Source organism: Perca fluviatilis, chromosome 8 (assembly GCF_010015445.1).
Source record: "Perca fluviatilis chromosome 8, GENO_Pfluv_1.0, whole genome shotgun sequence".
Classification (NCBI taxonomy): Eukaryota; Metazoa; Chordata; class Actinopteri; order Perciformes; family Percidae; genus Perca; species Perca fluviatilis.
The window spans coordinates 9,958,134-9,984,761 of record NC_053119.1 but is presented as its reverse complement, the minus strand read 5'-3'; the positions used below and the strand labels follow the sequence as shown (position 1 = coordinate 9,984,761).

At 40.0% G+C, this 26,628-nt stretch overlaps 1 protein-coding gene across 4 annotated transcripts in view; it reads left to right on the top strand.

Annotated features, from left to right (window-relative positions):
* Positions 1-26,628, top strand: part of LOC120563773 (pleckstrin homology domain-containing family A member 7-like) — a 155,569-nt gene that overhangs the window by 65,773 nt on the left and 63,168 nt on the right. For 3 of the 4 annotated variants that reach the window (XM_039808177.1, XM_039808178.1, XM_039808179.1), the window contains one exon: positions 16,073-16,156. In XM_039808177.1, coding sequence (XP_039664111.1) covers positions 16,073-16,156 — 84 coding nt within the window. Of the gene's footprint in view, positions 1-3,393; positions 3,413-16,072; positions 16,157-26,628 lie in introns of those variants that run through there. The other variant, XM_039808180.1, reaches the window with a different exon arrangement.

The following is a 26,628-nucleotide window of genomic DNA, read 5'->3' as shown; positions in this document are numbered from 1 at the left end:
CACCGTGTCCTCCTTGGCTACTAGCAACTGCCTGGAAGAGAGGTTTGGGTGGTGACAGTTTTGTTGTCATTACTTAGAATTCCTCATGGGGGCGACAGATACTATGCACTAGAGCTTTAAACTGGCTTGTTAACAGTTTTCATTGAAGGTAATGGCCACTGCTCGCTCCAAGCTTGTTCACCCATTGCAGGTTGAGAGGTTTTTAATAATGAATACTGATAATCTTACAAATCCATTTTGGGCGATGCTGGAGAGCAAACGGAAAGATTTTCTTTTTCACAGATTTATCCGAACATTCAAACTGTCAATGAATTTTATTTCCAATTCTGCTAACTAGTTTCTTTTTAACTGCTCTACTGTTTAGTGTGCAGTAAACCGATCAAACAAATGAGCTGCCCATAGCTAATATTAGCATAGCAGCACTATAAAAATGTCATATAGCGCCAGGGCTCGTTTTTGTCACCGTATGCTGCGTTGGAGTTGCATTTGTGGTGTTGCTGATGGGCCTGCTGTGCTTCTCTTGCTGCATCACTGTGAAGTCTTTCCCTATTGTGGGCGATGTATTGGTGAAGTGTTTATGTTGTGAGACAAGTGCTACAACGACAACACGGGTGAGAGCTGTTCAGTGGAGGCTGAGTGTTTTTCTACCGCTTTGACTTTGGCTGTTGACAAGTTTAGAGATTGAGGGGAGGGACCATGTTCCCTGACTATCATCACTATCAGTACTAAAAGGTACGCACACAAGTTTAACTTTATTATCGTGGAGTAATAGGGATTATTCTGACCTTTTATGGAACAAATGAGTTTCCATCCTGCCTGTGGATTTTAATTTAACGCCCGCTTCTTTTTCTTTGTATTCCAGGACCTATTTTAAATAATATCTTGTAAGTGTGTTTAATGAAACTACTGGCCGTAATATGATTGAATTTGCCAAATGCACATCACGCTGTCCATATCATTTGTAGCTGAAGTGTTTCATGATTAAACTTCAATAAACATTTTATTAGCAATGTAGTGCACAATTGCTCACTTTTACGGTCACTCATGAAGAAGTCATAAACTCAAAAAACACTGAAGTTGTGTCATCTAATAAATGTTTACGGGCAATCTAATTTCGAGTTAATTCCAAATAAAAACAGGTCGTAAAATTGGTTTGCTTGATAGTTTTGTATTGATCTCATCTATTATTTCTACTGTAAGAGGAATCACATTAAATTTTTATGTAGTAGCATTTGAAATATTGCCAAATATTGAATGACCGCCCTGAAAATGCAACTAATTTTTAAGATTTATTCCCCTAATATGTTGAGTTAACACGGTCGTTCTGCCTTTAAGCTCTATCTTGAGACCTCTAGACTGCACCTTTTTATTTTTTCATTTTTTCATAACAATTGCTTCAGAGAACCAATAGTTAGTTAGTTAGTTAGTTAGTTTATTTCAATCACATAGATACACATCACATACATAATATAAATGGTAAAAAACAAAACAAAGTCTCACCTTAATTCATACGGTGTCATGTTAACTCGTTTCTAATCAAGGTGTAGGTTGAAGCATTTGCTTGTTACACCTACCCTTTTTACATTCTATTTTATTTATATTTTGTTCTTAGGTCCCTCAGAATATAATCAATCTTATTAAATGTATTGTTATTCGTTTCTGTATGTTATATACATATTGCATATTAACACACATATTACGTGCAGAAGATATGAAACAAAACACAATAAACAAAACAAAATACATTCCCATTCATATACACATTGCCATACGTGCATCAATAGACTTTTGTCAGTGTATCAGTTGTCAGTATTTTGTCTTTTCAGTGCTTTAAACGTGTGGCGAGTAATTAGCAGCAATGGAACTGGCAATATTTGGGTTAATTAACTTACTGATACACTTCCTTGTAGTGTGTCCACAGAAATATGGCTATATATCCCTTTTAAATACTTTGTTATCCAATAGAAAATTGCGGTTTCGTAGATGGCCCTGTTGGGCATGTGGCGCTTATGTGTGTCTGGGCCGATGCAGCAGGGTCTCTCCATGCCAGTGATGTCAGTGATTCTGGTGTCCGCCTCAGTTATTACTGGCACCGTGCTGTTCCCAGTCTGCCAGCAGTGTTGAGTGACTGCCTCGGCTCTGTCAGTCCCACCTCATCCCCTCTGTGCTGCTGGAGATGCTCTTTATTTTTACTGGGTCACGCTGAAACCAGAGACGAGGGGAGCTGCCTGGCAACATAAAAGTGCCGTGATGTAATGAGCAAAATTATGCTTCGTGCATCAGCTCTTAAGACGTTGAGGTCATTACACCGGGTTGTAGCAGGGCCACTACACCTACACTTCCTGTCTGAACAATAAACAATGGGTGTGACAAAGGGAGCCAGGTGAGTGGGAGATGAGGCAGGGATGAGCTAAAGAGCAAGCTGTAAGCACTCTAAGTAGTCCTCCTTGTGTCGAAATACTGGATCCTGTTGTATATAGAAAAATCATATTTGATGCATTGTATCTTTTTCTGGTAACTACATTGGCACAACCCTCCAGCCTTACTCTAAAAGCCTTGCACAATTTGTGATGAAGCACCTTGAAAGCTCAGCCGTCACCACTAAAAAGGAAATGTGGCACCAAAGACTAGCATTATGGTTTGTGCCTATCAGCCTGATAGTCTGAAGTGTGACACAAGGGTTTCGTAATAACCCACATTACAATGATTTTGGTGCCAGTGGGCACCCTGGTAGCATTCAGCTCACACTCTGCCACAATGGCAGATACATTTCTGGTTTTTACTACTTAACCTGACAAAAACTCTGTGGGCTTTTATACACCTTCATTTAATCAAACAAGGGGACAATTCTGATTGCTTTCTAGCCTGAGTGGGAGTGAGGAACGGAGTGATGGAGAGAGTGTGAGAGAGATGGACTGTGAGAAAGTCAAACAAAAGAGGCTGTTTGTGTTTGTGATGTTTGCTGGATGTGTGGGTGGGTGGGTGGGTGGGTGGGTAGGTGGTAGTGTATGGCTGTGAAACCTGAACAAGACACGGTGGCAGCAGCATGGAGCTGAACCAAATGTGTCACCGCCTCATGTTCACTGGGCCAAGGAAGGAATTTGCTGGCAGCGGCGGCCTGCTCGGAATTCAGCAGGCCGACTGTGTGTGTGTGTGTGTGTGTGTGTGTGTGTGTGTGTGTGTGTGTGTGTGCGCGCCTGTGTGCGTGTTTGAGTTTGTGTGTTTGTAGTGGTCAGATTGTATTCCATCTCTTAACCCCCTGGCCAGTTATAGGACTAAGCTAGCATGCTGGTGCTCCCTCCTCCTTCAGGAAGACAGGAAGAGCGTGCGGTTCACGCAGCGTTCGCCCACATTCTCATGCTCGGAGGGGAGCAAAATTAATGAAGCTGCAGCAGTGACCTTGTGGACACAGGTAAACAAAAACTAATAGAGAAAACAGTCTGGGATTTTCTGCTTTTCTTTCTGCTTATGCTAAGGAAACTTTCTGCATTTTTGGTCCTAGTTTTATTTTTGCAGTGGCAGAACAAGGTGGAAGTGGGCTCTAATGTGACAGCAGCAGCACTGAGCTGCTGGCAGGGCTGCTCTGTCCCTACTGCTAGCCACCAACAGAGCAACACAAAGTGTCTCGCAGGTGTTTCTTGGACTGATAGCATGCTTGAAAGCTCTGCAACTTTTAAGTCTATATTGTATTGTATCTCTCTGTATGGCTGCAGCCCAGCTTTGTCTTGGTCAGGATAGTGAGCTCTTCAGTTTGCTGTAGCACTGTGGTCCTCCAGAGCCAAAGACTAAAGGAAGCCAGAGACCATCCACTTCTTTATAGTAATATTTCAAACTGGTCAGAGTGGGATGATAAGGTTCTGTTTTTGCTAAATAACCTGTAAAGTATTTATATATATATATAATTTGTTGATTAGTTAAATACTCTGTGTAGAGTCAAGTCAACTTTATTGTCAATTCTGCAATATGTGCCAGACATACAGAGCAACTGAAAATACATTTCTCTCCGATCCATGGTGCATAAAGGACACGTACAACAAATATAATATAAAAGATAAGAAATATATACAAATAAGATAAAGAAAGATAAGTAATATGTACAAATAAGATAAATAAAGATAAGTAATACAATACAGTAATACAGTAATACATAAATAGAGCAAATGTAAGGAAAAATCAAAACTAAAGATGGGGTCGGCAGCGCAGCAGCTAAATGATGAGCTTCTCACTAAATCACATTTCTTTCTGTTATTTAGAACAGGGCGCAGATGCTTCTTTTGGCAAAGCATTAGTTTTGGTATTGCATGCTTTCCTCCTCTGAGCCAACAGTGGCTGTCTAAAATGACTAAATCACATTTGTCATGTCATTTTATTTAAATTTCTTTACACAAATTTTGGTCAGTATGTCTAAGCATTGTGAAATTATTGAATGACATTATTGAAATAAAATGTTCAAATCCGGGCGCCAGGGTTACTCACCTGGTAGAGCATGTGCCCATGTACAGAGGCTCAGTCCTCGACGCAGTGGCCACAGGTTCGGTTCCGACCTGCATCCCTTTGCTGCATGCCATTCCCCCTCTCTCTCTCCCCCTTTCATGTCTAAGCTGTCCTATCCAATAAAGGCCTAAAATGCAAAAAAAGAAATCATCTTTAAAAAAAAAAGTTCAAATCCTCAGATCTGTAATCAGTGGTTTAATCTATCATAACCCTTTTTGTATAAAAAAAGAGTTATGATTATCAGTTTGCATGGACTGATGACTAATAATTAAATATAGTGCACTATTCTGGTGTGCCATATCAGTTTATAGGCAGACATTTATACTGCTGAAAGTCTGTGTTTATGTCATGTAAATCTCTATAATAATTAGACAATACATTCATTACACAAAATGCAGCGATGTATTCAATTTACAATAATGTGAGAATAGCAAGCAATTAGTCACAATCTGTATCGCTGTGACCAGGAAATTTTTTCGCTTTCATTTACTTTGCGTTAAATAACCAGTCCTTCCAGAAAAATGCAGAGTTTTTTTGTGATTGTTGCGGGCAAAAATCCTTGATTATTCGACACATTTTCTTAAAAAATGCGATGGAATATGCAGGATACTTATGCGATGAAATTGCGGGAACTTGCAAAAACAGCGGTTTGATGAAAAAGAGAAAAAAAAATGATTCCCCCAACACCCTGCTTTTCGATGATGTTCACGTCGTGTAATTACGTCACTTCGTGACGTTCCCATGGCAACAGGGGGAAATGGCTGCTCTTGTGTGAAGTAAACGCAACATTTTTCAACTTTCTCCTAAGATATATGTGACTTTTTTGCAACGAAAATGCTGGGATTATGAAATCATGCAAGTCCCGCGGACTATTTTGCGCGGAAATCGGCAAGTTATGCGGCGAAAGTGCGGCGTATTTGAAGAAATGCGGCCCCTGCATAAATTTGCGGACTTTGGCTGATTATGCATTGAATTATGCGATCGCATAATCGCGTTTTTTCCTGAGGGACTGAATAACTAATCAATTATCGGCTAGTTGTTTAGCATTAAGACAGAGATTTGAGAATCTTAACAAGAAATATTTCTAGCTTCAAGTTCATGCTGTTGGTGAAAGCTGGAGGCTGAACACATCATCAGGAAGCTCTTCTGACTTTCAGTGGCTGTTAAATAATCAGAGCAGCGGTGCCAGCGGCCCACTCTGCAGGCTGCCAAAAATCAACCGTGATAATGTTTTAACCTACTTTTGTCCTGCAGCCAAATCAGATCCCTTTTGCAGCTGTGGCATTGTGCAAATTTTTATTTAAACATTAGGCCATGCACCAATGTGTCATTTAGTTATTGGCAGAGGGGTGTGTGTGTGTGTGTGTGTGTGTGTGTGTGTGTGTGTGTGTGTGTGTGTGTGTGTGTGTGTGTGTGTGTGTGTGTGTATGTGTCTATTATCAAATTAGTGACAGGAAATGACTGGTGCTGGTCTGTGCTCCCTCCAATAGATTTTAAATTACTTTCTTTACAAAGAGCACATTTTGTGGCCTCCCCATTTGAATCGATTTAGAGTCCAGCCCGCGTTAAACTGGACAAATGTAGAGATTTTTGCAGTGTTGGGTCATTTTGCCAAGAAGAGAAGAGTAATTTGGTACTCGGTCTTCTGCTTTTGACTTGAAAAGGTAACATAGTGTAGTGTTCAAAATAACTCAAAGAATTTTTAATACTGGTGATATTTGCTCACCTACTGTACAGTGCAGTAACATTTTAATATAGTATTATACTCAACTTGTATTTGACTAGGATACACACACAAACATTCATACACAGTGACCTACCTTTTTATGAAACACGCACATCCTCACCCACACATACTGTAAATGCAAGCATCTATGCGCTCTCTCTCTCTCTCTCTCTCTCTCTCTCTCTCTCTCTCTCTCTCTCTCTCTCTCTCTCTCTCTCTCTCTCTCTCTCTGTGCCTGACACACACACACACACAGACAGACACACACACACCATACAGAACAGTGTGCTCTGAATGGCAATGACCTTGCTGTGTTTCCCCATACTGCACCGGCAGCAGTCCTCCTCTAGCCCTCCCTCGCTGCACTTCAAACACATTTCATCTGGAAAAACCCTTTAAATAGACGTGACCTTTGACTGAGAGAACACTCACTCGCCAAATCATTTAGAAACACACTGTCTGCTACACATCTGTTAAAACACAGGCAGTGTGTTTGGTGGCAAACGATACAAAGACAAATTCCTGTTATTTATTGGAGATAAGAGTTGCGGGCAAAACCAACAGAAACATCAGTCACAGTCAGTCGGAAGTGTGGCTTATCGGTGACGATGACACATTGATCAGTCCAGCATCGATTAAAAGACATGTCTGAGTGCCATGTGTAGCATTTTAACTGCAGTAAATCATTACCACGTTAACGTTATTAACTGAACACAAAACAGATGAGAAGCCTGGCAGCCTCAGTCAGCCTCCTGTACAGTATACTGTGTCTGATCTAATGTAATCAGCTGGGTTGCTTTATGGCCAAACACATGCTATTGACTTCTTTTGGAAATTGAGTTGGTTTACCTTGCTCTTGTTATTAAGAGCTTCCCCTGGCTCTCATCTTGCATGCTCTTCAACATACATAAATAAATCCAAGTACATATTTGCTAATAACAACATCCTGATTGTATCAAAAAGCAACATTGTTTCCTTAATGCAGCTGCGACTGATTTTTGGGACCCCTTTGAACCTGAAATGCATTATTGAATTTGTTAAAGTGTGTTGTTGTTGGGTGCAAATAGTTTGTAGCAAAAGCTTGCTGAAAGTATTTAGAGAATGCGGCAGGTAATATGAGATTTATTCTCTTCCTGCTCCTCGTCAGTCTGTGTATACAGTACATTTGTTGTTGGGTGGTGATGGCGCAGTGGATATGACACCTGTCTTTGGTGTGGGAGATCTGGGTTCAGTGCCCACTGCGATACATCAACCAAGTGTGTCCCTGAGCAAGACACTTAACCCCTAGTTGCTCCAGAGGGCTGTTACCTCTGACATATGTAGCAATTGTAAGTCGCTTTGGATTAAAGTGTCCGCTGAAGGACACATAATGTAATGTTTGTTATATGACGGTGTACATTTTGTATTAATTTCTGTGTTGGAAGTGTACACCTAAACGACCAAGGAACAAATCTCTACTGCTCTCACTATGGGTGTAAGTGCGTAGCTATGCAGTAAGCTTACACAACAATAAATGTTGAAGACAGTGGGTCACCTTTGAGGTTTTAGCTACAAACAATTATAAAACAGTGAATTTTGTGTGTTTAAACTACAGATAGATAGTGAATACAAATCAGAAAAAGATGAGATGCCATAAAGAAGAGCTCGACCAAAGGTAATGTACCTTAAGTGTGAGTTACAGACTGCAATCATATTTGTTCACGTTTGTGTATTCATGTCCTAAACATTTAAATGAATTTGAATTTAAATTATGGCAATTATAAATCCAAATTTAATTCACTATGGAGCACCTTTTTAAAGCCAAAAAAAACAACAAAGTTTAAACTACATCACAAAAGTGGACTAAACATCATTTGAAATCAAGTCCAATTGTTCTTTCCTCCTCCAAAAAACAATTATATTGCTCATTTAGGTAATCAGGTTATCAATAGGTAATTACAAAGATCAACGACAGCCAATCATGACTCAGTGCGGTGACAAAGTAAATGTCTGAAAAAATCCCCCACTTTGTTTAATGTCTGACTACTATAATAAAGGTACGGGCACAATTTCACACAGGTTCTAAAGGGGCGTTGATCATCAAAGATATGGCCATTTTTTTCTTTGGCACGAGGACAAAAAGTAAGAAAGACCTTTAGACTTTAAATTGGTTTCAGAGCTGCGATTAATGATTTATTTTTGTTTTTGATTAATCAAAATAAATCAAATTATTTTTCCGATTAGTTGACAACTTTTTGTAGTCTATAAAATGTCAGAAAATAGTGAAAGTGTCCACCACAATTCCCCAGAAACCAAGGTGATGTTGTGAAGATATTACATTCATATATATATATATATATATATACTGCTAATGAAATTTGTTGGTGATTACATTTCAGTCAGTCGATTAATCATTGGCTACAAGGACAAACAGGAGTAAAGCAACTGGAGTTCCTTGAGAGACACAGTGACACCCAAGTCATATGACACAGCAGGTGCGGTGTGTGCGCTGTACGCCAGATAGAGAGAGAGAGAGAGAGAGAGAGAGAGATCATGTGTGATCATGTGTGTTTGCATGAGAGGTGCTATGTGCTGCTGTCATGGACAGCGGCGTGTTTACGTAACCCCGGAGGTTTACCACCCGTCCTTCATAAATGTCATGTGGATATCGACCGGGGCAGCAAAGTCAAACGCAGAGGCACAGAGCTTACCCGCTGACAGCAGGTCAGTGGTCAAGATTGTCTTGTAAGAGGAAAATTCAGTTCAATTCCCCTAATGTCATGCCTGCCTTTGAATAGGAAACAAAGTGTGCTTCAGCTGCAGGGGAGCTGGTCTGATAAATGGAGATCAATCAAGAGGATAACAAAATTACAAAAAAATGACTAAACTGGCTTGAAAGGCAGAGTGGTCTTTGAATGTTTTTCCTCAGATAACAAAGGAATGAACCATTTTGTCTGAACAGCTTGTTTGGGTTTCTGTGTTTGGTAAAAAATAAGGATCGACCGATACTGGTTTTTCTTTTTTTTAATTTAGATTAATTTTTGGGGCTTTTTTCCCCCTTTATTAGATAGTGACAGTGGATAGACAGGAAAAGGGGAGAGAGATGGGGGATGACACGCAGCAAAGGGCCGCAGGTCGGATTCGAACCCGCGCCGCTGCTCAGCCTACTGGGTGTGCACGCTCTTCCTGGGTGAGCTAGAAGCCGCCCTGATACTGTTTTTTTCTAAGGCCAATACCGATTATTAGTAGTTGATGAAACCGATAACTGATATTTGGAACCAATATGCATTGACAGTAAAAATGAAAATCTTTAAGTCAAACTGAAGATTTTGTAATGTTACAAACTCCAACGCAAAACTTAGTTTAAAGGCTTTAAGCAATTATTTAATAGATTAGAAACTTTCAACATAATACCCAGTAAGAGATAGTCAGATGGTGTTGTGGGCGGGACATTAAGTCAGACTCAGTGGTGAGTGAAAGCGAAGCAGACGGACAGACACAGAGCTGTAGCGGAGCCAAAGGTAATTAATCAATTAACTTTATCGGTTTTCAAGCAAATAAAACGCTGATTCAGATAGTTTGCTAAAAAATGTCCCGGTAAACGGCCATGGACGATAATGGGTCTATCCCTAATAAACAGTATCAAAAACAAGGTTTGATATTTTAAAAAAATTGTAAGGATAATAACTTAATACCCGAGAACAACACATTTTCTTTTATGAAATGGAATAGAGAGTTTTCAGAAAACAATTGAGTCATCACTGCCCGCTGCAGGTAAACACCACACCTTTCATGGAAAGCTAAACGCATAGTGTCAGCATCAAGTAGGCATTTTATTCAGTGGGAGTTGGGCCTTTTTTTTTTGGGAGATAGCTCTTTTAATGATATAGTTGTTATGTAAGTCACTCATGGCTGGAGAGCTACCAGGGGACGGTGGAGTCGTGCCTCAGTTGTCCTTGGAGATTAAAGTTTACGGGACAACACAATTGTTTGGATGAGTGGAACACATTTTTACAGCTGCACTGTATGCTTTTAGCTGCTGCTGTGTTGCAGGTGCGCTTATGGCTCACGGTAGCCACACTAAGCTACAGTAAACTCATTTGAGGTGTAATACACGATGAGCACTATGAAAGGCTGAGCAGAAGCTTTGAATTCAAAGCCTTCAAGCACTCAGCTGACCCATATGGGCTACATTTTGAATGCCTTTTTAAAGTTTTTGTTTGCGTACAATGAGTTCATACAAACTTCATCTGTACCCTTGTATCACAGCGCTCGCCGTGTGAAATGAGATAATGTAGCATATTAGCACTCAAGGCACTCCGACCCACAAAACCACATAAGAGGACATGTCAAAATAAACATGCTACTACAGAAGTTTTTGGCATAAAAACAAACAAAATTTCTTTCTGTTTTCTGGAAACTTTATATGAGTCAGCAATTATATATACGTACATTAATTGCAATTAGCAACGTATATATAATTATAATTATATTATATATAATTATATTATATATAATTAGCAATTATATATACGTATATAGCAATTATATATACGTACACAAGCTGTGGAATCCATGCCAGACTACATCAGACACCATGACTCAATTACTGACTAAAAAACAGACTTAAAAAATATCTCTTCAAAATGGCTTATGGACTGACTGACCGACCAACTTTTATTTGTATTTTTATTTTCATGAGATGGCTATAATTTTAACGACCTTTTTTGTTTGTGACCTTGGGTGAAATGAAAGGCGCTTTGAATAAAATGTATTATTATTTTATTATTATTATAAAGGGAAAATCAATCAATGTGTTAGCAGATAATCAGGGACATTTGTTATTATGTGTTTGATGAAACCTGATTTCATAATTGGTCAGGATTGTAGAACCCAGCCTTGTGAAACATAACCCTTCCTACAACTGCATCAGCTGTTTGGTGTGTAGCCTACTGTAGTAACGCAAGCAGCAAGAATTCTCCTGCACCAGATGCATAATATTTAAAATGGAGACAAAAAAATGTATTAGCTTAACATTTTTATTTGGATGGCATGTGGCAGCTTGTTGATAAGTGGCCATGGTAAAAGCTGGATAATATATTTTATCCCTTACATATAACGTCACTTTATTCCATGTTTTTTTTTTTTATGTAATAAGGATCAGGTGTTGTAGCTGCATTAACCTTTTTTTTGGCCTCATGGAAGCAGAATCTAAAGCTAGCTGAAATCACGTTTGACATATTGCGGCCTTGTAAAATTGATATAGTTACTGTGTGACAACCACAAAAGGGTTTTTCAGAGCTTGTTCCGCCAAAATCAGCCCTCTGCTGTGGCTGTTCTGTGTGTGACTGTTAAACAAACCAAATAGGTCACTCCAAGTAGAAACCCTATGATCTTTGAATCTGAGCAACTGACACAAACAAAGTGATATTTATGTTTTAGACACTGATACTTTTATGTCACCCACCACTTCTACTGAAACAGCACTATTCTCACTGGGGGAAAATAGCTACGAAAAATAGACAATGGACTCAGAGATGCAGGGTACATTGTGATTTTTTTTTTTTAAGGGCATTGTTAAAAGGGTGCTTTATAAAGCTTTTAGCGCTACCTTCAGCATTCCCTTTACAGCTCAGGTCATCGTTGCCTCAGCTCGACTGAAATGACACCATCACGTCTATTATATCTTGCACTATTTTGAACCTCGTTGCAGAAGGAAATCACAGCCGCTGATAAACAATCTCTCAGGACACTGACACACTGTTCCCAATCATGGTCTGTGAGCAATCAGACACGGATTTATCAGTTAGCCAGGAGAAGTGCTTCACGTATCAGCTGAGGAATAAACAAGCCTTTGTGTGATTTCGCGCATTCGATATCCAAATTTACTGCAAGGCTCACTGACAGGTTTTGAGGTGTCCTCAGCGGTCATAAATAGCTCTTTACCATTTAACAGTGTGGCAAGGTAATCAGTTTACAGGTTTAACATATTGCATTCAATTTCATAAGCTCTCTATGAATACTGCATGCATCTATTAGTTCTTACACATTTGTGTGAATGAGAGAATGTCTTACGGCTGTCATCATGGCATAATAAACATTATTTCTTAACATGTTTATCATGTGTTTGATTTATTATATTAACCCGAACATTTTGTTCAATATTTGTTTATACAAAAGTGTTTTGAGCTTGCTTTGCGTCACACATTCACACTTGGAAGTTGTAGATTATTGTTGTCCTCAGGAGCAGTGCAAAAGAAGTGCCTCACAGAATGACACTGTTTATAGTGGAATGGATTGACATTAACATATTAAACCATTAATCTAATAATGATGTATTAATCCTGTTAGCATCATTTCCTACTAATGCACTTATGTAACATTTTCCTGCCAATTCTATTCAATTTTTTTTAATGTTAGCCTTTTGCACTATCTACCAAAAAAGACCTCTTCCATACATATTCATACCCTTTTAAAAATGTATCAACATAGATCAATGTGTGAATTTTTCAGTTTTCTTATTATTTTAAATGATTTTTATACCACCAAAAACCGGCCCTTTCTTAAAAAAGAAAACAAAAGGGTTCCAGTATGAACTCTTATGTTCTTGCTTCAGTGGTTTACCTTTAACAGGTTGTAAGCACTTTTCAGATCTGTAACCATGATGCTACATATACATAATATCACCTTCATCGACACAGCTGTTTATCGGTAACACAGCGCTGAGCCGTTGAGCATCGGCTGTGGAATTTGTTGCAAGGAGAGTTTCTCAGTCATAACTCATGGCTCAGAGGCCTGTCAGGACGATCAGGTTTTTTCTTTTCATGCTACAAGTGATTGATTATAATTCCATCCTATTCAGACAATTATTAAATCTTAGAGCGCCTCCGACTCGACTTCAGGGCTATTTGTTATGTCTAAACAGTGAGCGCATCCCCCTGAGGGTTGCTACTATCTAGAGCACTGGGTGTTTTTGTCCTCTAACACACACTCTGGCAGCATGACGCATGTGTATTGGGAACAAAGGTCCTCCATTGCTCCTAAACTTCCACTTTTGCATTTCACTCTAGAGATTTTTTATGGCCAGCTGTCTGACATTCATGTGTAAATGTGAGTACAGTCCCCTGTGGGTCACCGTAGGTGATTCGTCAGGGTTTATGAAAACTATAAATTCTTGGCATTATGCTCCGGATGTTGTTTTTTTTTTCTTGGTACCTAACAATCGAACGCACAGCCTGCAGCATTTGAGAATGTTGACAGCCAGCAGTAGGAGAAAAGGCCAAACTCCTCCAAAGCACAGCAGAAACTAGAATGAATACAACCTGTATAGTCACTGTACAGTTGGCAAATCACTTCTGTGAATATTACTGGATTTTTCATGTTGTTAGTCTAAACCTTGTTTTCTAAGACACATTTCTGCTGTTTCTTTGATTTATGTTCTGTATGTCTTTTGAATGGCATCCATGCAGCAAACCATCAAGTGTTGAGCTGCAGCTCCTCTTCTTTATTCCTATGGGTGACGTCAAGCAACTTTAACGCACCCGCAAAGCATCCCGGGAAGGCGGCACTGCATCTGAAAAAATGCTGCGCGCCAAGAAGCTGGCCGATGCCCGTCTTTATGCAAATGAATCCGTTGAACGAAACGCGACTAATCCAGTAGAAGTAGACGAAAATCTTTCAAACTAACCTTTGTCGATCTGAAATGAAGACCGATTCACCAACTGCACGGCCTATTTCTCGCTTAAAATGTTTTCAGAAACATGTTCCGGTGAACTATTTTCGTAAAATATGAGATTGTATTCTGTCTGAGCCACCATGACAGTCAGTTGAAATTCTCGAGCAGCCAGGCCCACGTGACGCGTTTTTTCCAACACGGATGTATTACGTCGCGACACCATGCTTCAGTCGCACCAAATTCCACATAAGGAGGCATGTTGGGGTGGTGGATTGTTCAACAACAGGTCTTTGAGATCGGGGTTCAAGTCCTGTTGAAAATAAAAGTAAACACACTTTTTTTTTTTTTTTTTTACTTTACGGAACAAACGGAACTACGTCACGTTCTGCGTCACGTGCGGAACCGGAAGTCAAGTAATATAACAAATGTCCATGATTTTAACCCAAACCATGATATTTTTATATAATCATTATAATATAATAATATTTTTATTTTATGTTTTTGTACCTAAACCTAACGAGGACGGAAAACACTCCTGTGGGTCAAATTCGCTGCCACCGCTAGGGGAGCTAATTTATGAAACGCTTCTATGGGTCTTTTAGAGGGTAGAAATGCACAACCTATATCGTCATATGGTTTGGAGGAATTGTTGGTCTCCTGCTGTGAGCTAATAATGGCATTGTATTTCGCTGTTATGGAGCCCGCTGCTGTCGTGTCATTGGGTCTCCTGGGAAACCTTGTAGTCCTTTAGGGGTTGATCTTCTGCTACGTCAAGCAGGAATCTGTACAGCATGAGTAATGTGAGCTGCTACAGAATGGAAACGTGTGTAACGGTAAGGTTTCTGAACCTTTACACACATGGGGTGTGTTTGCCGAGTGTGCATGGTGTTTCTCGATCAGTGTTGTGCCTCTATTGGAGACTGCTAAGCAGCTCTACTGGAGCCCTTCAGGGGCAAGAACGTTAGTCCCAGTTTAGTGTGGCAAATTCTGTGGCAAACTGCATGCAGCACTGACGCTATTCTTATATGTTTGCGAGGCCTTGTTGTCCCTGCATATACAAGTATTGATTATTATTGTGAATACATTATTCTCTACTACTATCTAAAGGGTGTATATTTATTGAATTGGCAGGAGAAGTTTACTTGGTGGCATATTTTGGCAACCAAAAGTTCAGTCATGTGATGATTATGATGTATGCTCCTATATTTTAGCACCAAACTACGGGTTATTTTCACTATGTGTTTTTCCTTGTAAGTTCTGTAGAATGTTAGAAAATTGTGAAAGATGTCCATCACGGTGACGTCTTCAGGTTCCTTTTTTTTCTCTTCTTTTTTTTCAAACAACAGTCCAACATCCAAAGATATGCAATTTACAGTGATGTAAAATAAAGAAATACGTATGAAGTGGATTGATTCATTGTTTCAGCACTATTATATTCATAATCCAGCTAGGATTAGTTAGGCAGTTTGCAAAATGATATTTTGAAAATGTGTCATGTTGTTGGACAAGGACAAGGAAGCATACCTTTGTTTTTGATATGTGCTGTCACATTTTATAGCAGCAGGTGACCCTTTATTTAGTCCAATTACCTCTTTGGTCATTAACTTCATAGCTGTTCAAACATCAATATAACACAGCAGCCATTGTCAACTGTCTGTTTTGAAGGTGTCAAGCTCCTGTTCAACTGGAGAACAGTAGACACACACACACACACACACACACACACACACACACACACACACACACACACACACAGTGACCCTCCATGCCACCCCGTGTTGTTTACCCTGTCAAATGCTTTTACACTCTGGTTGAGGCTTAGAATGACTGACTGAGTGTATAACTGATGGAGGCCCAGGCCTGCCCTGTCTAACATTTTGTGCTGAGGCCAACACTTTGGTCCACACAGGCTGCACAGGACGGTTTGGGTGGGGTGAGTGGGTGGGGTGGGGTGGGCATCCCGCAGCCACCCCTCACATTCTACACAGGGCTGGGAAAGTCAGGGACACAGGCCCATCGGGGTGGAGGGGTTGGACAGAGCTTCTGAGCACTCTACTCCTCTGGGGAATGATCGGCTCGTGTCCGCTGTACTTGTAAACACAGTGGGGGTGAAAATCCAGGGTGATACCCTCACAGTGTTTGCAGTGCAGCCACAGTTGCTAATTTTGTCTCCTCTTCTCCTTCCTCTGTCCCTTCAGTCATAGCCAGAGGACCACGGCGTTTCACCATCCTGTGACCGGACAGATTTCTCCAGAGAACATGGATTTTATCCTGCAAGAACAGTGAGTAATTGAGTTTGTTACTTCTCTGCAGCCCCATACATACCAACAACAATAAAAGAAAAACGTACCTGTTGAAGTACAAAAATGGTCTGATGTCAGATGCTTTGTGATGCATTGACTTTCTCCAGCTGTTTTGATATATATCAACACTAAAATTGGGCGAGTGAGTTGAATGCCACGCTGTGAGCTTGTTATTTGATCACTTTCTTTAAAGTGATGAAATGATACCGAAAATGAGGCTTATCTGAAAGGATTGAAAGAAAATCCTTTTCTACTCTTGTAGATATGACTGCTTTAAGGTTTGATATAGTGTCATTTATGGTTGCCTAAACATTCTACTTTGAAAATATCGTACCCCCTTCTTTACTGAGTGGGTATATTGCAAGTTTCAAGACAAGTTCAGGGTTGTTTTAAGTGAAGATGTGTGGACCTTTCATTTCACTGCTTTTTAAATGAAGGAAGTGAAAGGAGAAAATCTTTTTAGATTTTTCAAGGGCATCCAGTGCTGTCGGAGTGTTCTTACTGTCTGGTAATGCTAAAGCAGGAGTCTGTAAAATGTTGCTCTCTTCCTGTTTGGACCATTACAGTTGGAAAGTGCAGCTGAATGAACTTTTAGTTGCATCGTCTTTTCTTTTTCACTTATCACATATTTGTTAAATATGAAGCTACATCTAGCAGGTGGTATAACAACATCTAGCTTAGCTTAGTATAACAACTTTGGCAGCGAGAAAAAAAACCTCATGGAAATGTCAAGACTCCATGAGGTCACTATTCCCGGCCAATAAATACAACAAGTTGTCGCTTTTACACATCATTTTGTGTATGCATTCGTCTTTATGCTAAGCTCATCGGCTGCTGGCTGTAGTTCATGATTAGTGAAGCAGAGTAGGTACAACTTCACCTACTTTCAAGGTGCATGGAGAAGGGAAAAAGAGAAAGTGAAGATGTTAAACTCCAGCAGCACTTAACGTCTGCACATCAACTTTATTGTTAGACCGTGTTTCGGCTTGTTGCCTTCATCAGGGTCATGATTAGTGGGCAGATATGAGAGTGGTATCCATCTTCTCATGTGTCTCTCAACAAGAGAGCGAATACGTGTATTTCCCAAAATGTTGAATCCTAAAGTAGAGGTGTGTGTGAGTGTTTTTTGGTGCCAATCTATGTCCATGAATGTAGTAGAAAATATTGACAGTTTATATTTTAACCAGAATGTGTTACTGTGAGTGCAACTCAACTCTCGCAGCAAGACGCTGAGTTCAGGCGACCCATCTGCCTGCAAAAGCATCTAGTAGCTGGGTTGTATTGGCTGGCAACAGGGGTGGGTCAATAAGTGAGTGAGTGACGTAAAAGTCGCATGATTTATGATATGACTGTTCAGACTGAGGTCAAATTTTATTTTTAAAGAAATTGGATGTGTATCTGATTTAGGATTACATAAGAAAGTGGCCCATATCTGAATAAAAAATATTAGATTCCATGTGGTTCGTGCTGTTCACTGTTACAACAGACATACAACAGAGTCCATAGACTTTATAATATCAATGGACAAAGCATCCGGTTCGTAGCCTGACAAGCCACACCCACATCAAGATGTTGGGTCTGGGAACTCACCATTGGCAGGGCTCAATCCGAGGGGCGGGATAAACGGTTGTCTTTCAAATTCCCTCTGCACGTAATAGGATAGCGCTACAATCAGGCAGAGCAACGAAGAAGGTACCGAAGCTAGTTGATAGATTAAACTTTTGCCGTATCCGGTCGGCAAAACTCTGAACACATCTTCCTTTTTTAAGAATGATTTCTGTGCCGTTCTTTGTTCTTTTCTCAAAGAAAAGCTTAACTCCAAGTCTTCCAGAAGACCGCTGTTCCCGGCAGCAGCAGCCATAAGCCCGCCCACCGACTCTATACACGATGTGATTGGCCTGACCAGAGTTTGGTTTGCAGAGTGCGTAGATCCCCCTGGCTGCAAATTAAATTTGCTGCCGCTAGGGTGCGTCTAGATTTCTAGGCTATCCAGTTTGGCGAAGTGCTGCAAATGCGGAAGTGCCTTAAACCTGCATTCTATCTGAATTCCAGCAGGGGGCGACACGTGCGGTTGCAAAAGGAGGTCGGTTTCTGTAGAAGTCTATGAGAAAGTGACCCACTTCTCACTTGATTGATTACCTCAGTAAACATCTTCATAATGAGTTTATGGTCTCAATCGCTAGTTTTAAGTCTTCTGCACAGAACTTTTTTTTTTTTTTTTAATTATGGTCTCGTTGATTTTAAAATCGGCGATAAAGCAGGGGGCGTTTTAGGGCGTGGCTATGATGTGATTGCCAGTGAAAGTGTGTAACGTAACGTAACGTAGAGTGTAAGCAGCTCCTCCTCCACTCTTCCCTCTCGTCTAAAATCGTCATATCCGCATCCAGGATGGCTGCGCCCATAACGGCAAACTCGACGACTCATAGCAGATCCCCACAAACCAGTGGGTGACGTCACACATGCTCTTTCCATTAATATTATACAATCTATGTCTTAGTCACGTATGAGCAAAATAATTTGGGCCACTTTTGCCTGCAGTTGGAACGTAGCCTAAGAGACCCGGTAAGTGCAGGTGTCTGTGGAATTAAAAGGTCAGAGTGCTTACTCATGCCTGTTGAGGAGACATTGCACTCTAAAGGCTTTGTGTGGGCAAAGGTTTGCTGCCAGTGGCTAAACCCGACACCAGACTTTCACCACAATAGAGACAGTCTCTAAGGTCTCAGTTACAATAGATGGGATGCTATTTCCTTTTCCTTTTCTCTTGCTGCCTCAAATTGGGATTTAGGTCAATAAGGCTGGTGAATTTTGCATAAATACATCCTCTAGCCTGAATATAGTGGGTGTGTGCCTTTGTCAACGCTGTAAGAAAAATAACGCCACGTCTTGCCCCTGGCATGGTTTGGGTTTGGGTGAAATATAACTCAAATAATCGCAGAGAAATATTCGACAGTGTTCCCATGTTTTCAGTACTGTAGTCCACTGTCTAGGAACAGACTGCAGCTCTGTATGTTCCAGCCCTTCTTCCATTTCTCTCAGCTATTCAAAACTACCTGCATATACCCCAGGGAGGAGAATTTGAATGTCAGCTTGCAGAATACATTTGGCGAGAGTGTGAAACGCTCAAAAAACACAATTGAATTCATTCCTTTGCAGCCGTCACGGTGCTATTGAACATTTAGCTATCATTGCTGTAGGAATGGAAGGGTCAGAAAATGTTTTCTATGATACAAAAATAACAAACAACAAGAAAATGGTGTATTTTTCTGTGACCCTCACATTTTGGGTCTTAAAGCTGCATATTGTTGTCAAAGTATGATTATTGCTTTTTTTTATAGGTGATAGTTAGTCTGGCTTACCGGATGTACAGTGCGGGTATACAGTAAAGTCTGACATCCTTCACGTCTCTCGCAAAAAAGAAGAAAGTTGTGAATGCAGATTATTGTATTAGTTAGAGAGTATATTACTCATTATAAAAATTGTACATATTAAAGGAACACGCCGACTTATTGGGAATGTAGCTTATTCACCGTAACCCCCAGAGTAAGACAAGTCGATACATACCCTTCTCATCTCTGTGCGTGCTGTAACTGTACGTACACACTGCCGCCGACTTGAGCTGCAAAGAAGCTCTGGCCGCCCTGTCGAGGACGCTTGTCAAAAAGTACGGGGAAACTTATTGACGCTTTGGCCGCTCTGACGTAGCAGCATTCTTCGATCATGTTCAACACACGATTGAAGAAAAAGCACAAGCAGCCGCTGCCCGGCCAGTACACTGACTCTAGAAACCTTTTATAAATTACATATATAAGGACAGAATTTGTATCGTTTGTTGGTCGCGGCGGTGTCTGTTAGCAGTTAGCCCGCTTGTTAGCCGCTGAACTGCAGCAGAATGCAGGCAGAGCAAGCAGCCGCCAGCTGTTGACCCGTGCAGGACTTCACCGTGAGCGGACTGTTTAGAGACCATGTGACCGGCAGGTAACGTTTACTGGTCCCTATACGCAAACAACGTCATATCATAAATAATAGGGGAACCCAGCAACGGCGATTATGAGATTTTCCTCCATTTTCATGGAACTAATGTCTTGGTAGGAACAAAAGTTTACATCGAATGTTTCTCTGGGATCAGCCAGCGAGGAGTCTATATTCGATTGTTGCTGCGTTTGCGCTGCTTGCCGCTGCTTGCGCTGAACGATCATAGCTATTACCATAAAGTTGCAAAGTTCAACTTTCTGTTGACCCAAAACGCCACAGTTTGCGGCTCCTTGCAGCTGAGAGAAGCAGCTTCCTTTGAAAATGATGAGGTTTTTGGCGTGGGGTGTTAACGTCAGTCTGGCTCCAGCATAGAGCCCAGACGCGCAGTCTGCCTACTCTCAGACTTGGAGAATATAGTTCCCCGGTTTGTTTATGGTTAGAAGATGGCTGTGTCTCATGTTACGTTGTTTTTTGTACACGCTGTCACTCTACAAATCACAACATGTAAATAGGAACATGTTGGTGTTATTTTGTCACTTATTCGGAGCAGTAGGATTACTGGAACCATTCACCTGCCTGTTCTGTGATGGGCTGATGCCGCTGGCGCCATCAGACAGCCTTACAGCACGCACGGAGATGAGAAGGGTATGTATCGACTTGTCTAACTCTGGCGGTTACGGTGAATAAGCTAAATTCCCAATAAGTCGGCGTGTTCCTTTAAGTACTAAATATATTCACCCATCAGCTCCCCCACTAGCCAGGCTTTCTCAGGGTTACAGTCTGCTTTCGATGCCCTCCAGAACTCTTTTATTGATTTAAAACTTGTTCTGAACTCCAAAAAGGACACAATATACTGTATACAGTATGGATTTCACAAGTACTCAAACATTGATAATCCTACATTAATCCATGCCCTCCGATTGGGGGATTTAATTAATACAGGACACAGTGTTATAACTGAAGAATTTGCTTGGACAGCAGATTTCTCCATAACTCATGTTTAACACTCTTTAGTAGAAAATCTAAAAGGAGATATCCTGTATGTGCTCATGCTGCCACTGGTGTAGACCAGCTTCCAGAACTCTCCACCCCACAACAAGTTAAACCCTTATTCCGTATTCCTATCAGGACGTTTGGCTTTCTGTTACTCAAATAATATCTCTGATTGTTGTAATCAGTGTGTGTGTGTGTGTGTGTGTGTGTGTGTGTGTGTGTGTGTGTGTGTGTGTGTGTGTGTGTGTGTGTGTGTGTGTGTGTGTTGTGTGTGTGTTGTTTGAGTGATGGTTGTTTTGTGTGACTGCCTTGTCCTGCTGTAATCTTGTGTGTGTGTGTGTGTATATATATATATATATATATATATATATATATATATATATATATATATATATATATATATATATATATATATATATATATATATTGTAATTTGTTCTCAGGTATAAACTGAATAAATCCTGAATAAATAAAGCTCAATACAGTTGTTTTCACTTATTCTGGCTGATTAGCCCCATGTGGGTGTGTAGGCCTTTAACAATATAATTGTCTATTTGCAATTTTTTTTCGTAACTGCGGTTTCTTTGTTTAACCGCAATTAATTGCTAACATTAGCTAAGGTCCGGAAAACTATATAATACTGCACTATTGTTAGTTTTATGTTCATTTAAGAAAAGAATACAATGTTTTTATGATAATAAAGAGGCGTGGTTTACTTCATAGGCTGTGTACCTGTGTTATTACATTCTCCTGTTATTACATTATCCTGGTCACATAACAGTGACATAACCAAAAGATGTATCCTGGAATTCATTCAAAACTTTAATTTGTTTGAAAAAGTAATAAATAAATAAACTTTTTTTTTCAATTTGACTGAAAGAATCAATAATATTGACAATTAATTGTACAGCAAAATTTGGAATTGTTACAGGCCTAGGTGTGTGTGTGTGTGTGCACACCGTGAGACAATTGTACATGTCTTTTGTGTGTATGGAGTTTGGTGACTTACAGTAGCATAGCTTCACCCCTCTAAAACCTCACGAAAGGTCTTATCAGCCAGAATAAGTGAAAACTTGTGCGTGGGTGTGCAGGGCCTTGTAACACTGAACACGTACAGCATATCCAGTCACAAAATAGCTCATAATCCGCGAGGGTCACACACAGGAGGCTTTCATGTGACTCTCCTTCAACTTTTACTTCACCTTCCATCTGGATCTGAAACCCCACAGCTCCATAAGTGGGAGACTGTGAGGCTTTCCCCCTCGAGCTCATGGACCTGAGATCAGTGCTGTTAACCTCCTGGCTTGGAATTGAAGATGTCGTTCACTCAGCCGCAGAACTTCAGCTGATATTTAAAGGACTCTGCCCTGCAGTAATATTTCTAATTTGACTAAATTAAACTGTTATTGAGTCAGGGGAATATGCTGAGGACTCCTCAATTGTAATGAATGAGTTTTGATCATTCACAAGTTGTAGCTTATTGTTTTTCATTACTGTTTAGATACATGGTCTGTATCGATGACGTTTCATATCCGGGATTGTTCCGCGGGATGTCCCTCATTTCGGCCAGATGTCCGTCACCTTCCTCTTTCTTTGTGTTGGCGTTCTAAACTCCGGTGGATTTGTGAGGACTATGGTTAACTGCTCCTCAGATCTCTGCAGGGTAAATCCAGACAGCTAGCTAGACTATCTGTCCAATCTGAATTTTCTGTCGCACGACTAAAACAACTTTTGAACATACATACCTAAACAAGTTCCTTCCCGAGGCTATTTTGCAGAGGCGCCGTTGCTATATATGTATATATATATTGTTAATTGAATTATCCGGTATTCAGGATGTGCTTTAATGACAGTGTCAATATAATAACTCATACATTTTGGCTCCACTGTTGGCTACATAACAGTTTTTGGAAACAAAACAGAAAATTCTACAAGTCAGAGAGCACAGGTGCGTGGATGTTTTTTGTCTTAAGACTCGAATCTTTTAGAGTTAATTAGCTCGTAAGATTTTGATTTAGAACAACAAGAGACCCTTCAATGATTTCAATCTTTTCTGCTTTGAGTTCCCCACTCATACCTCAGTTAAAGGATGGTTTAGCTCTTGGTGAACAATTACTCAAATATTTTTAGGTACTGTAGGTTCCCTATTTGAAAGTTATTATACTGGCAATCTTTTTTTACATTTTAATTATCATGTAAGTTTTCCAGCACAAATTTGACTAATTCAGTGAAGAGCAATTAGCTTTTGTAGCTGCTAATGTAATGAAGAAACACATTAAAATGTAATGACGTTTCACTGCACAGGCTCCATTTCTAGCAGCCTATTTTTTTCATTTCACCTCTTCTTCATTTTTCTGTTTCTGTCACCATCTCATTCTTTTCCATTTCCTGTTCCCTCTAATTCCATTTGTCCTACCCGATCACTTTTTTCTGGCTGTTTGCCTTTCCTCTGTCTTCCCCATTCTTCATATTATCTGTCATCACTCTTTTTCTCAGAACTCTGCTTGTTTCATTCTCTCTTTCTCTTTCTTCTTTTTATTTGAACTATTTTATTATATTTATCTCATTTTCTGTCTTTTTCCTTTACCGCCTCTACATGTAGACGCTTTTATCTCTCTTCTTTCTTTAGACCTGCATCTTGCTGTCTTTTGTATCATTTTTAATTTAATTAATTTTAAATTTAATTTAACTGTCACTTCAGAGAATGTATAAGAGATAAACATAAAAAACAAAGACTTCAAAAATTGATTAAAATAACATGAATTATGCTAAATAAATTCCAGTAAATGTGTAGGATGGATGCTCTGGTGTAATCATTTCTAATTTTGTGGCAGATTCCAATGTATCTGGCTGCCAGAAAAGCTATACTACCATACTTTTTTTATTATTATTATTATTTTTTTAATCTTTAGCATTTAAAGTCTGTCTCGGTGAAACATTTCTGTCAGCCTCTCCTGTCTGGCCGTGAACACAGATACACAGCTCCCTGTGTCTTCTATATCCTCCGGTTGGTCAGCCCGACTCCTTACTGTCATTTGTTTTTCTTCTACTTCTGCACTTTGCATCACTCAAACCCCTCTCTTGCTTTACTGTCACTTTTACACCTCCCCCCCGCCCCTCATTATCTCTTGCTCATTTTAGTCTATCTCTCCATTCTAGACAAGGAGGAACCAGGTTACATTTTTCCTGGCTATGTTCTGCTGGATCTGTCATATTAGCAGCTGCGTAGGCGTGAAGCAGGCTTGTCCAAGCTGCTATGATAATGTGTCTGTGCAACACACACACACACACACACACACACACACACACACACACTGCACTTCAGCCATTGGTGTGTGTGTGTGTGTATACCTGTGCTTGTGAAAATAGATGGTGAGTCCTGCACTAGATAAAAGTGGTTAGAGGATGTACAGAATACTTGCATTATTTTGTGCTTCAGTGTAATTTCACAGTGATACACTCGAGGACATTCTTTGCAGAGATTATGCAAGGCACATCTGAGCACAATCAGCCAGCATTGAACTTCATACTCGGTAAAGAACGTCCTCGAGGGTAATACATTATGGCTTTGGAAGACCGGTTAAACCCACATGTGAATATTGACTAAAGACGCTTCATGAAAAAAGTGCCAGAAGAAAAATAAAGATTGTTAACGAATCCCCTTGTCACTTGCTATGAATCAGAATTTATCAGACTGAAAATACAGTACTTGTTTAATGGAGATGTTGAACAAGCTGTATTGGGGTACAAAATCTATGCTTGTTTTTTTAAGTTAAAACCTTTGGGTTACCTTGGGTAACACATCAGCACTTGGGCCTTTTTATGAAGTTCTCTTGGTTTTTATTTTTAAAACAGAATCTCCCATGGTGTGATTATCTTCAGACAAAGCTACGTACTTGGACCAAAAAAAGTTATGTAAGCTTGTTTTTAAGAAGCCTAACTACTGCACTGTAAAAATAAAATGCAATTAAAAGTCTCTCATCATCACCACGATCACGACGAGGACGAAGAAAGGTCTAATCAGCCAGAATCGTGACGATGCCTTCCAAAAACTAAGTACGACACATGTCCGTATTAAAGGAATAGTTTGGCATTTTACACGAAATTACTTATTCGCTTTCATGCTGAGATTTGGATCAGATCAATTCAACTCTCATGTGTCTGTGTTAAATATAGTGCTGGAGCCTTAGCTTGGAATAAAGACTGGAAGCAGGAAGAATCAGCTAGCCTGGCTCATTGTGTACAAACACCTTTAAAGCTCACTCATTAAGAAATAATATCTCATTTGATTTGTCTGTACATTTTACAGATGTAAAAACAACAATTTGTGGTTGCATAATTCAGAGATTTCTTTGGCGGACAACAGACGGGCACATTGTTTTTGTCACCATGATGTTGCCAGGCAACCGGTGGAGATGCTACTCTGAAATGCTTTGTGGACGGATAAACACAAAATAGTTAGAGCGCTTGTTTTTTCTGTTTGTGGACAGATTAAACTAAATGCGATGATAAGTGAGCTTTTGAGGTGCTTCTAGGCAGAGTTTGTTTAACTTTTGAGTCAGCCAGGCTAGCTGTTTCCCCCCGTTTACAGTCTTGTGCTAAGCTAGGCTAATGGCCTCCTGACTCTAGCTCTATAGTTAATGCACAGACATATGGCTGGTATCTATATTCTCAACTCTCTGCAAGAAATCAAATAAAATGTCAACAACTATTTCTTTTAAGATGAAATTTGAATTTGAGTGCTATTTTGTTAAAAAGACTGGTGGTCTTGATTGGCTCCTCCCATTGAGGAATTACTGATTTTGTTCTTAAAAGACAGATCTGTAGCTAGGATTTTAGCCATGTCAAGGTCCACTATATTTGTGTCCATTAATTAAAACGTTTAATAAGACGGGATTGCTAAAGCCTAGTTCTTTTTTCCAATGGCCTTGTGTGTGTTATTGCTATCGGGCTTTAGTTTAATACTTTAAATAGCTTTTCACGACTTTCTCATCATCCTTGCCTGTGTCTTCTCATTCATAATGGTGGAATGATAATGCTAGGGTTATAGTTACATGTTTGGTTGTAAATATTCATGAAATTCCTCTCATCTAATTGCAATGTACGGTTCAAAACAAAGATTATGTAATTACCATTAATGTATGTAGTAGGCTGGGATAATATACCCACCTTTTTTTTTTTTTAAGCTGTGAACACTAATTATCCAATTACCATCGCACCACTGCAAACGATACAAGGGAACCGATTTCAGCTGCGGCCCCCAGGTGCTATCCAAAACATCCACTGTGGTGCTATTTAAGGATTCTGTGAGCCTGCACGAAGCTCTTGAGGTTTTCACTCTCTTTTGTAACCTGTAATATTCCTCCAAGGATGGAGTCTTGGCTCAACTGAGCTGCTCTTTTTCACCTTCACATTCGTATGCTTACGCACACATTCGTACCTTTTACTGTCAGGCACTGAGCTTCAGCTGGAGCAGAGCTAACCTT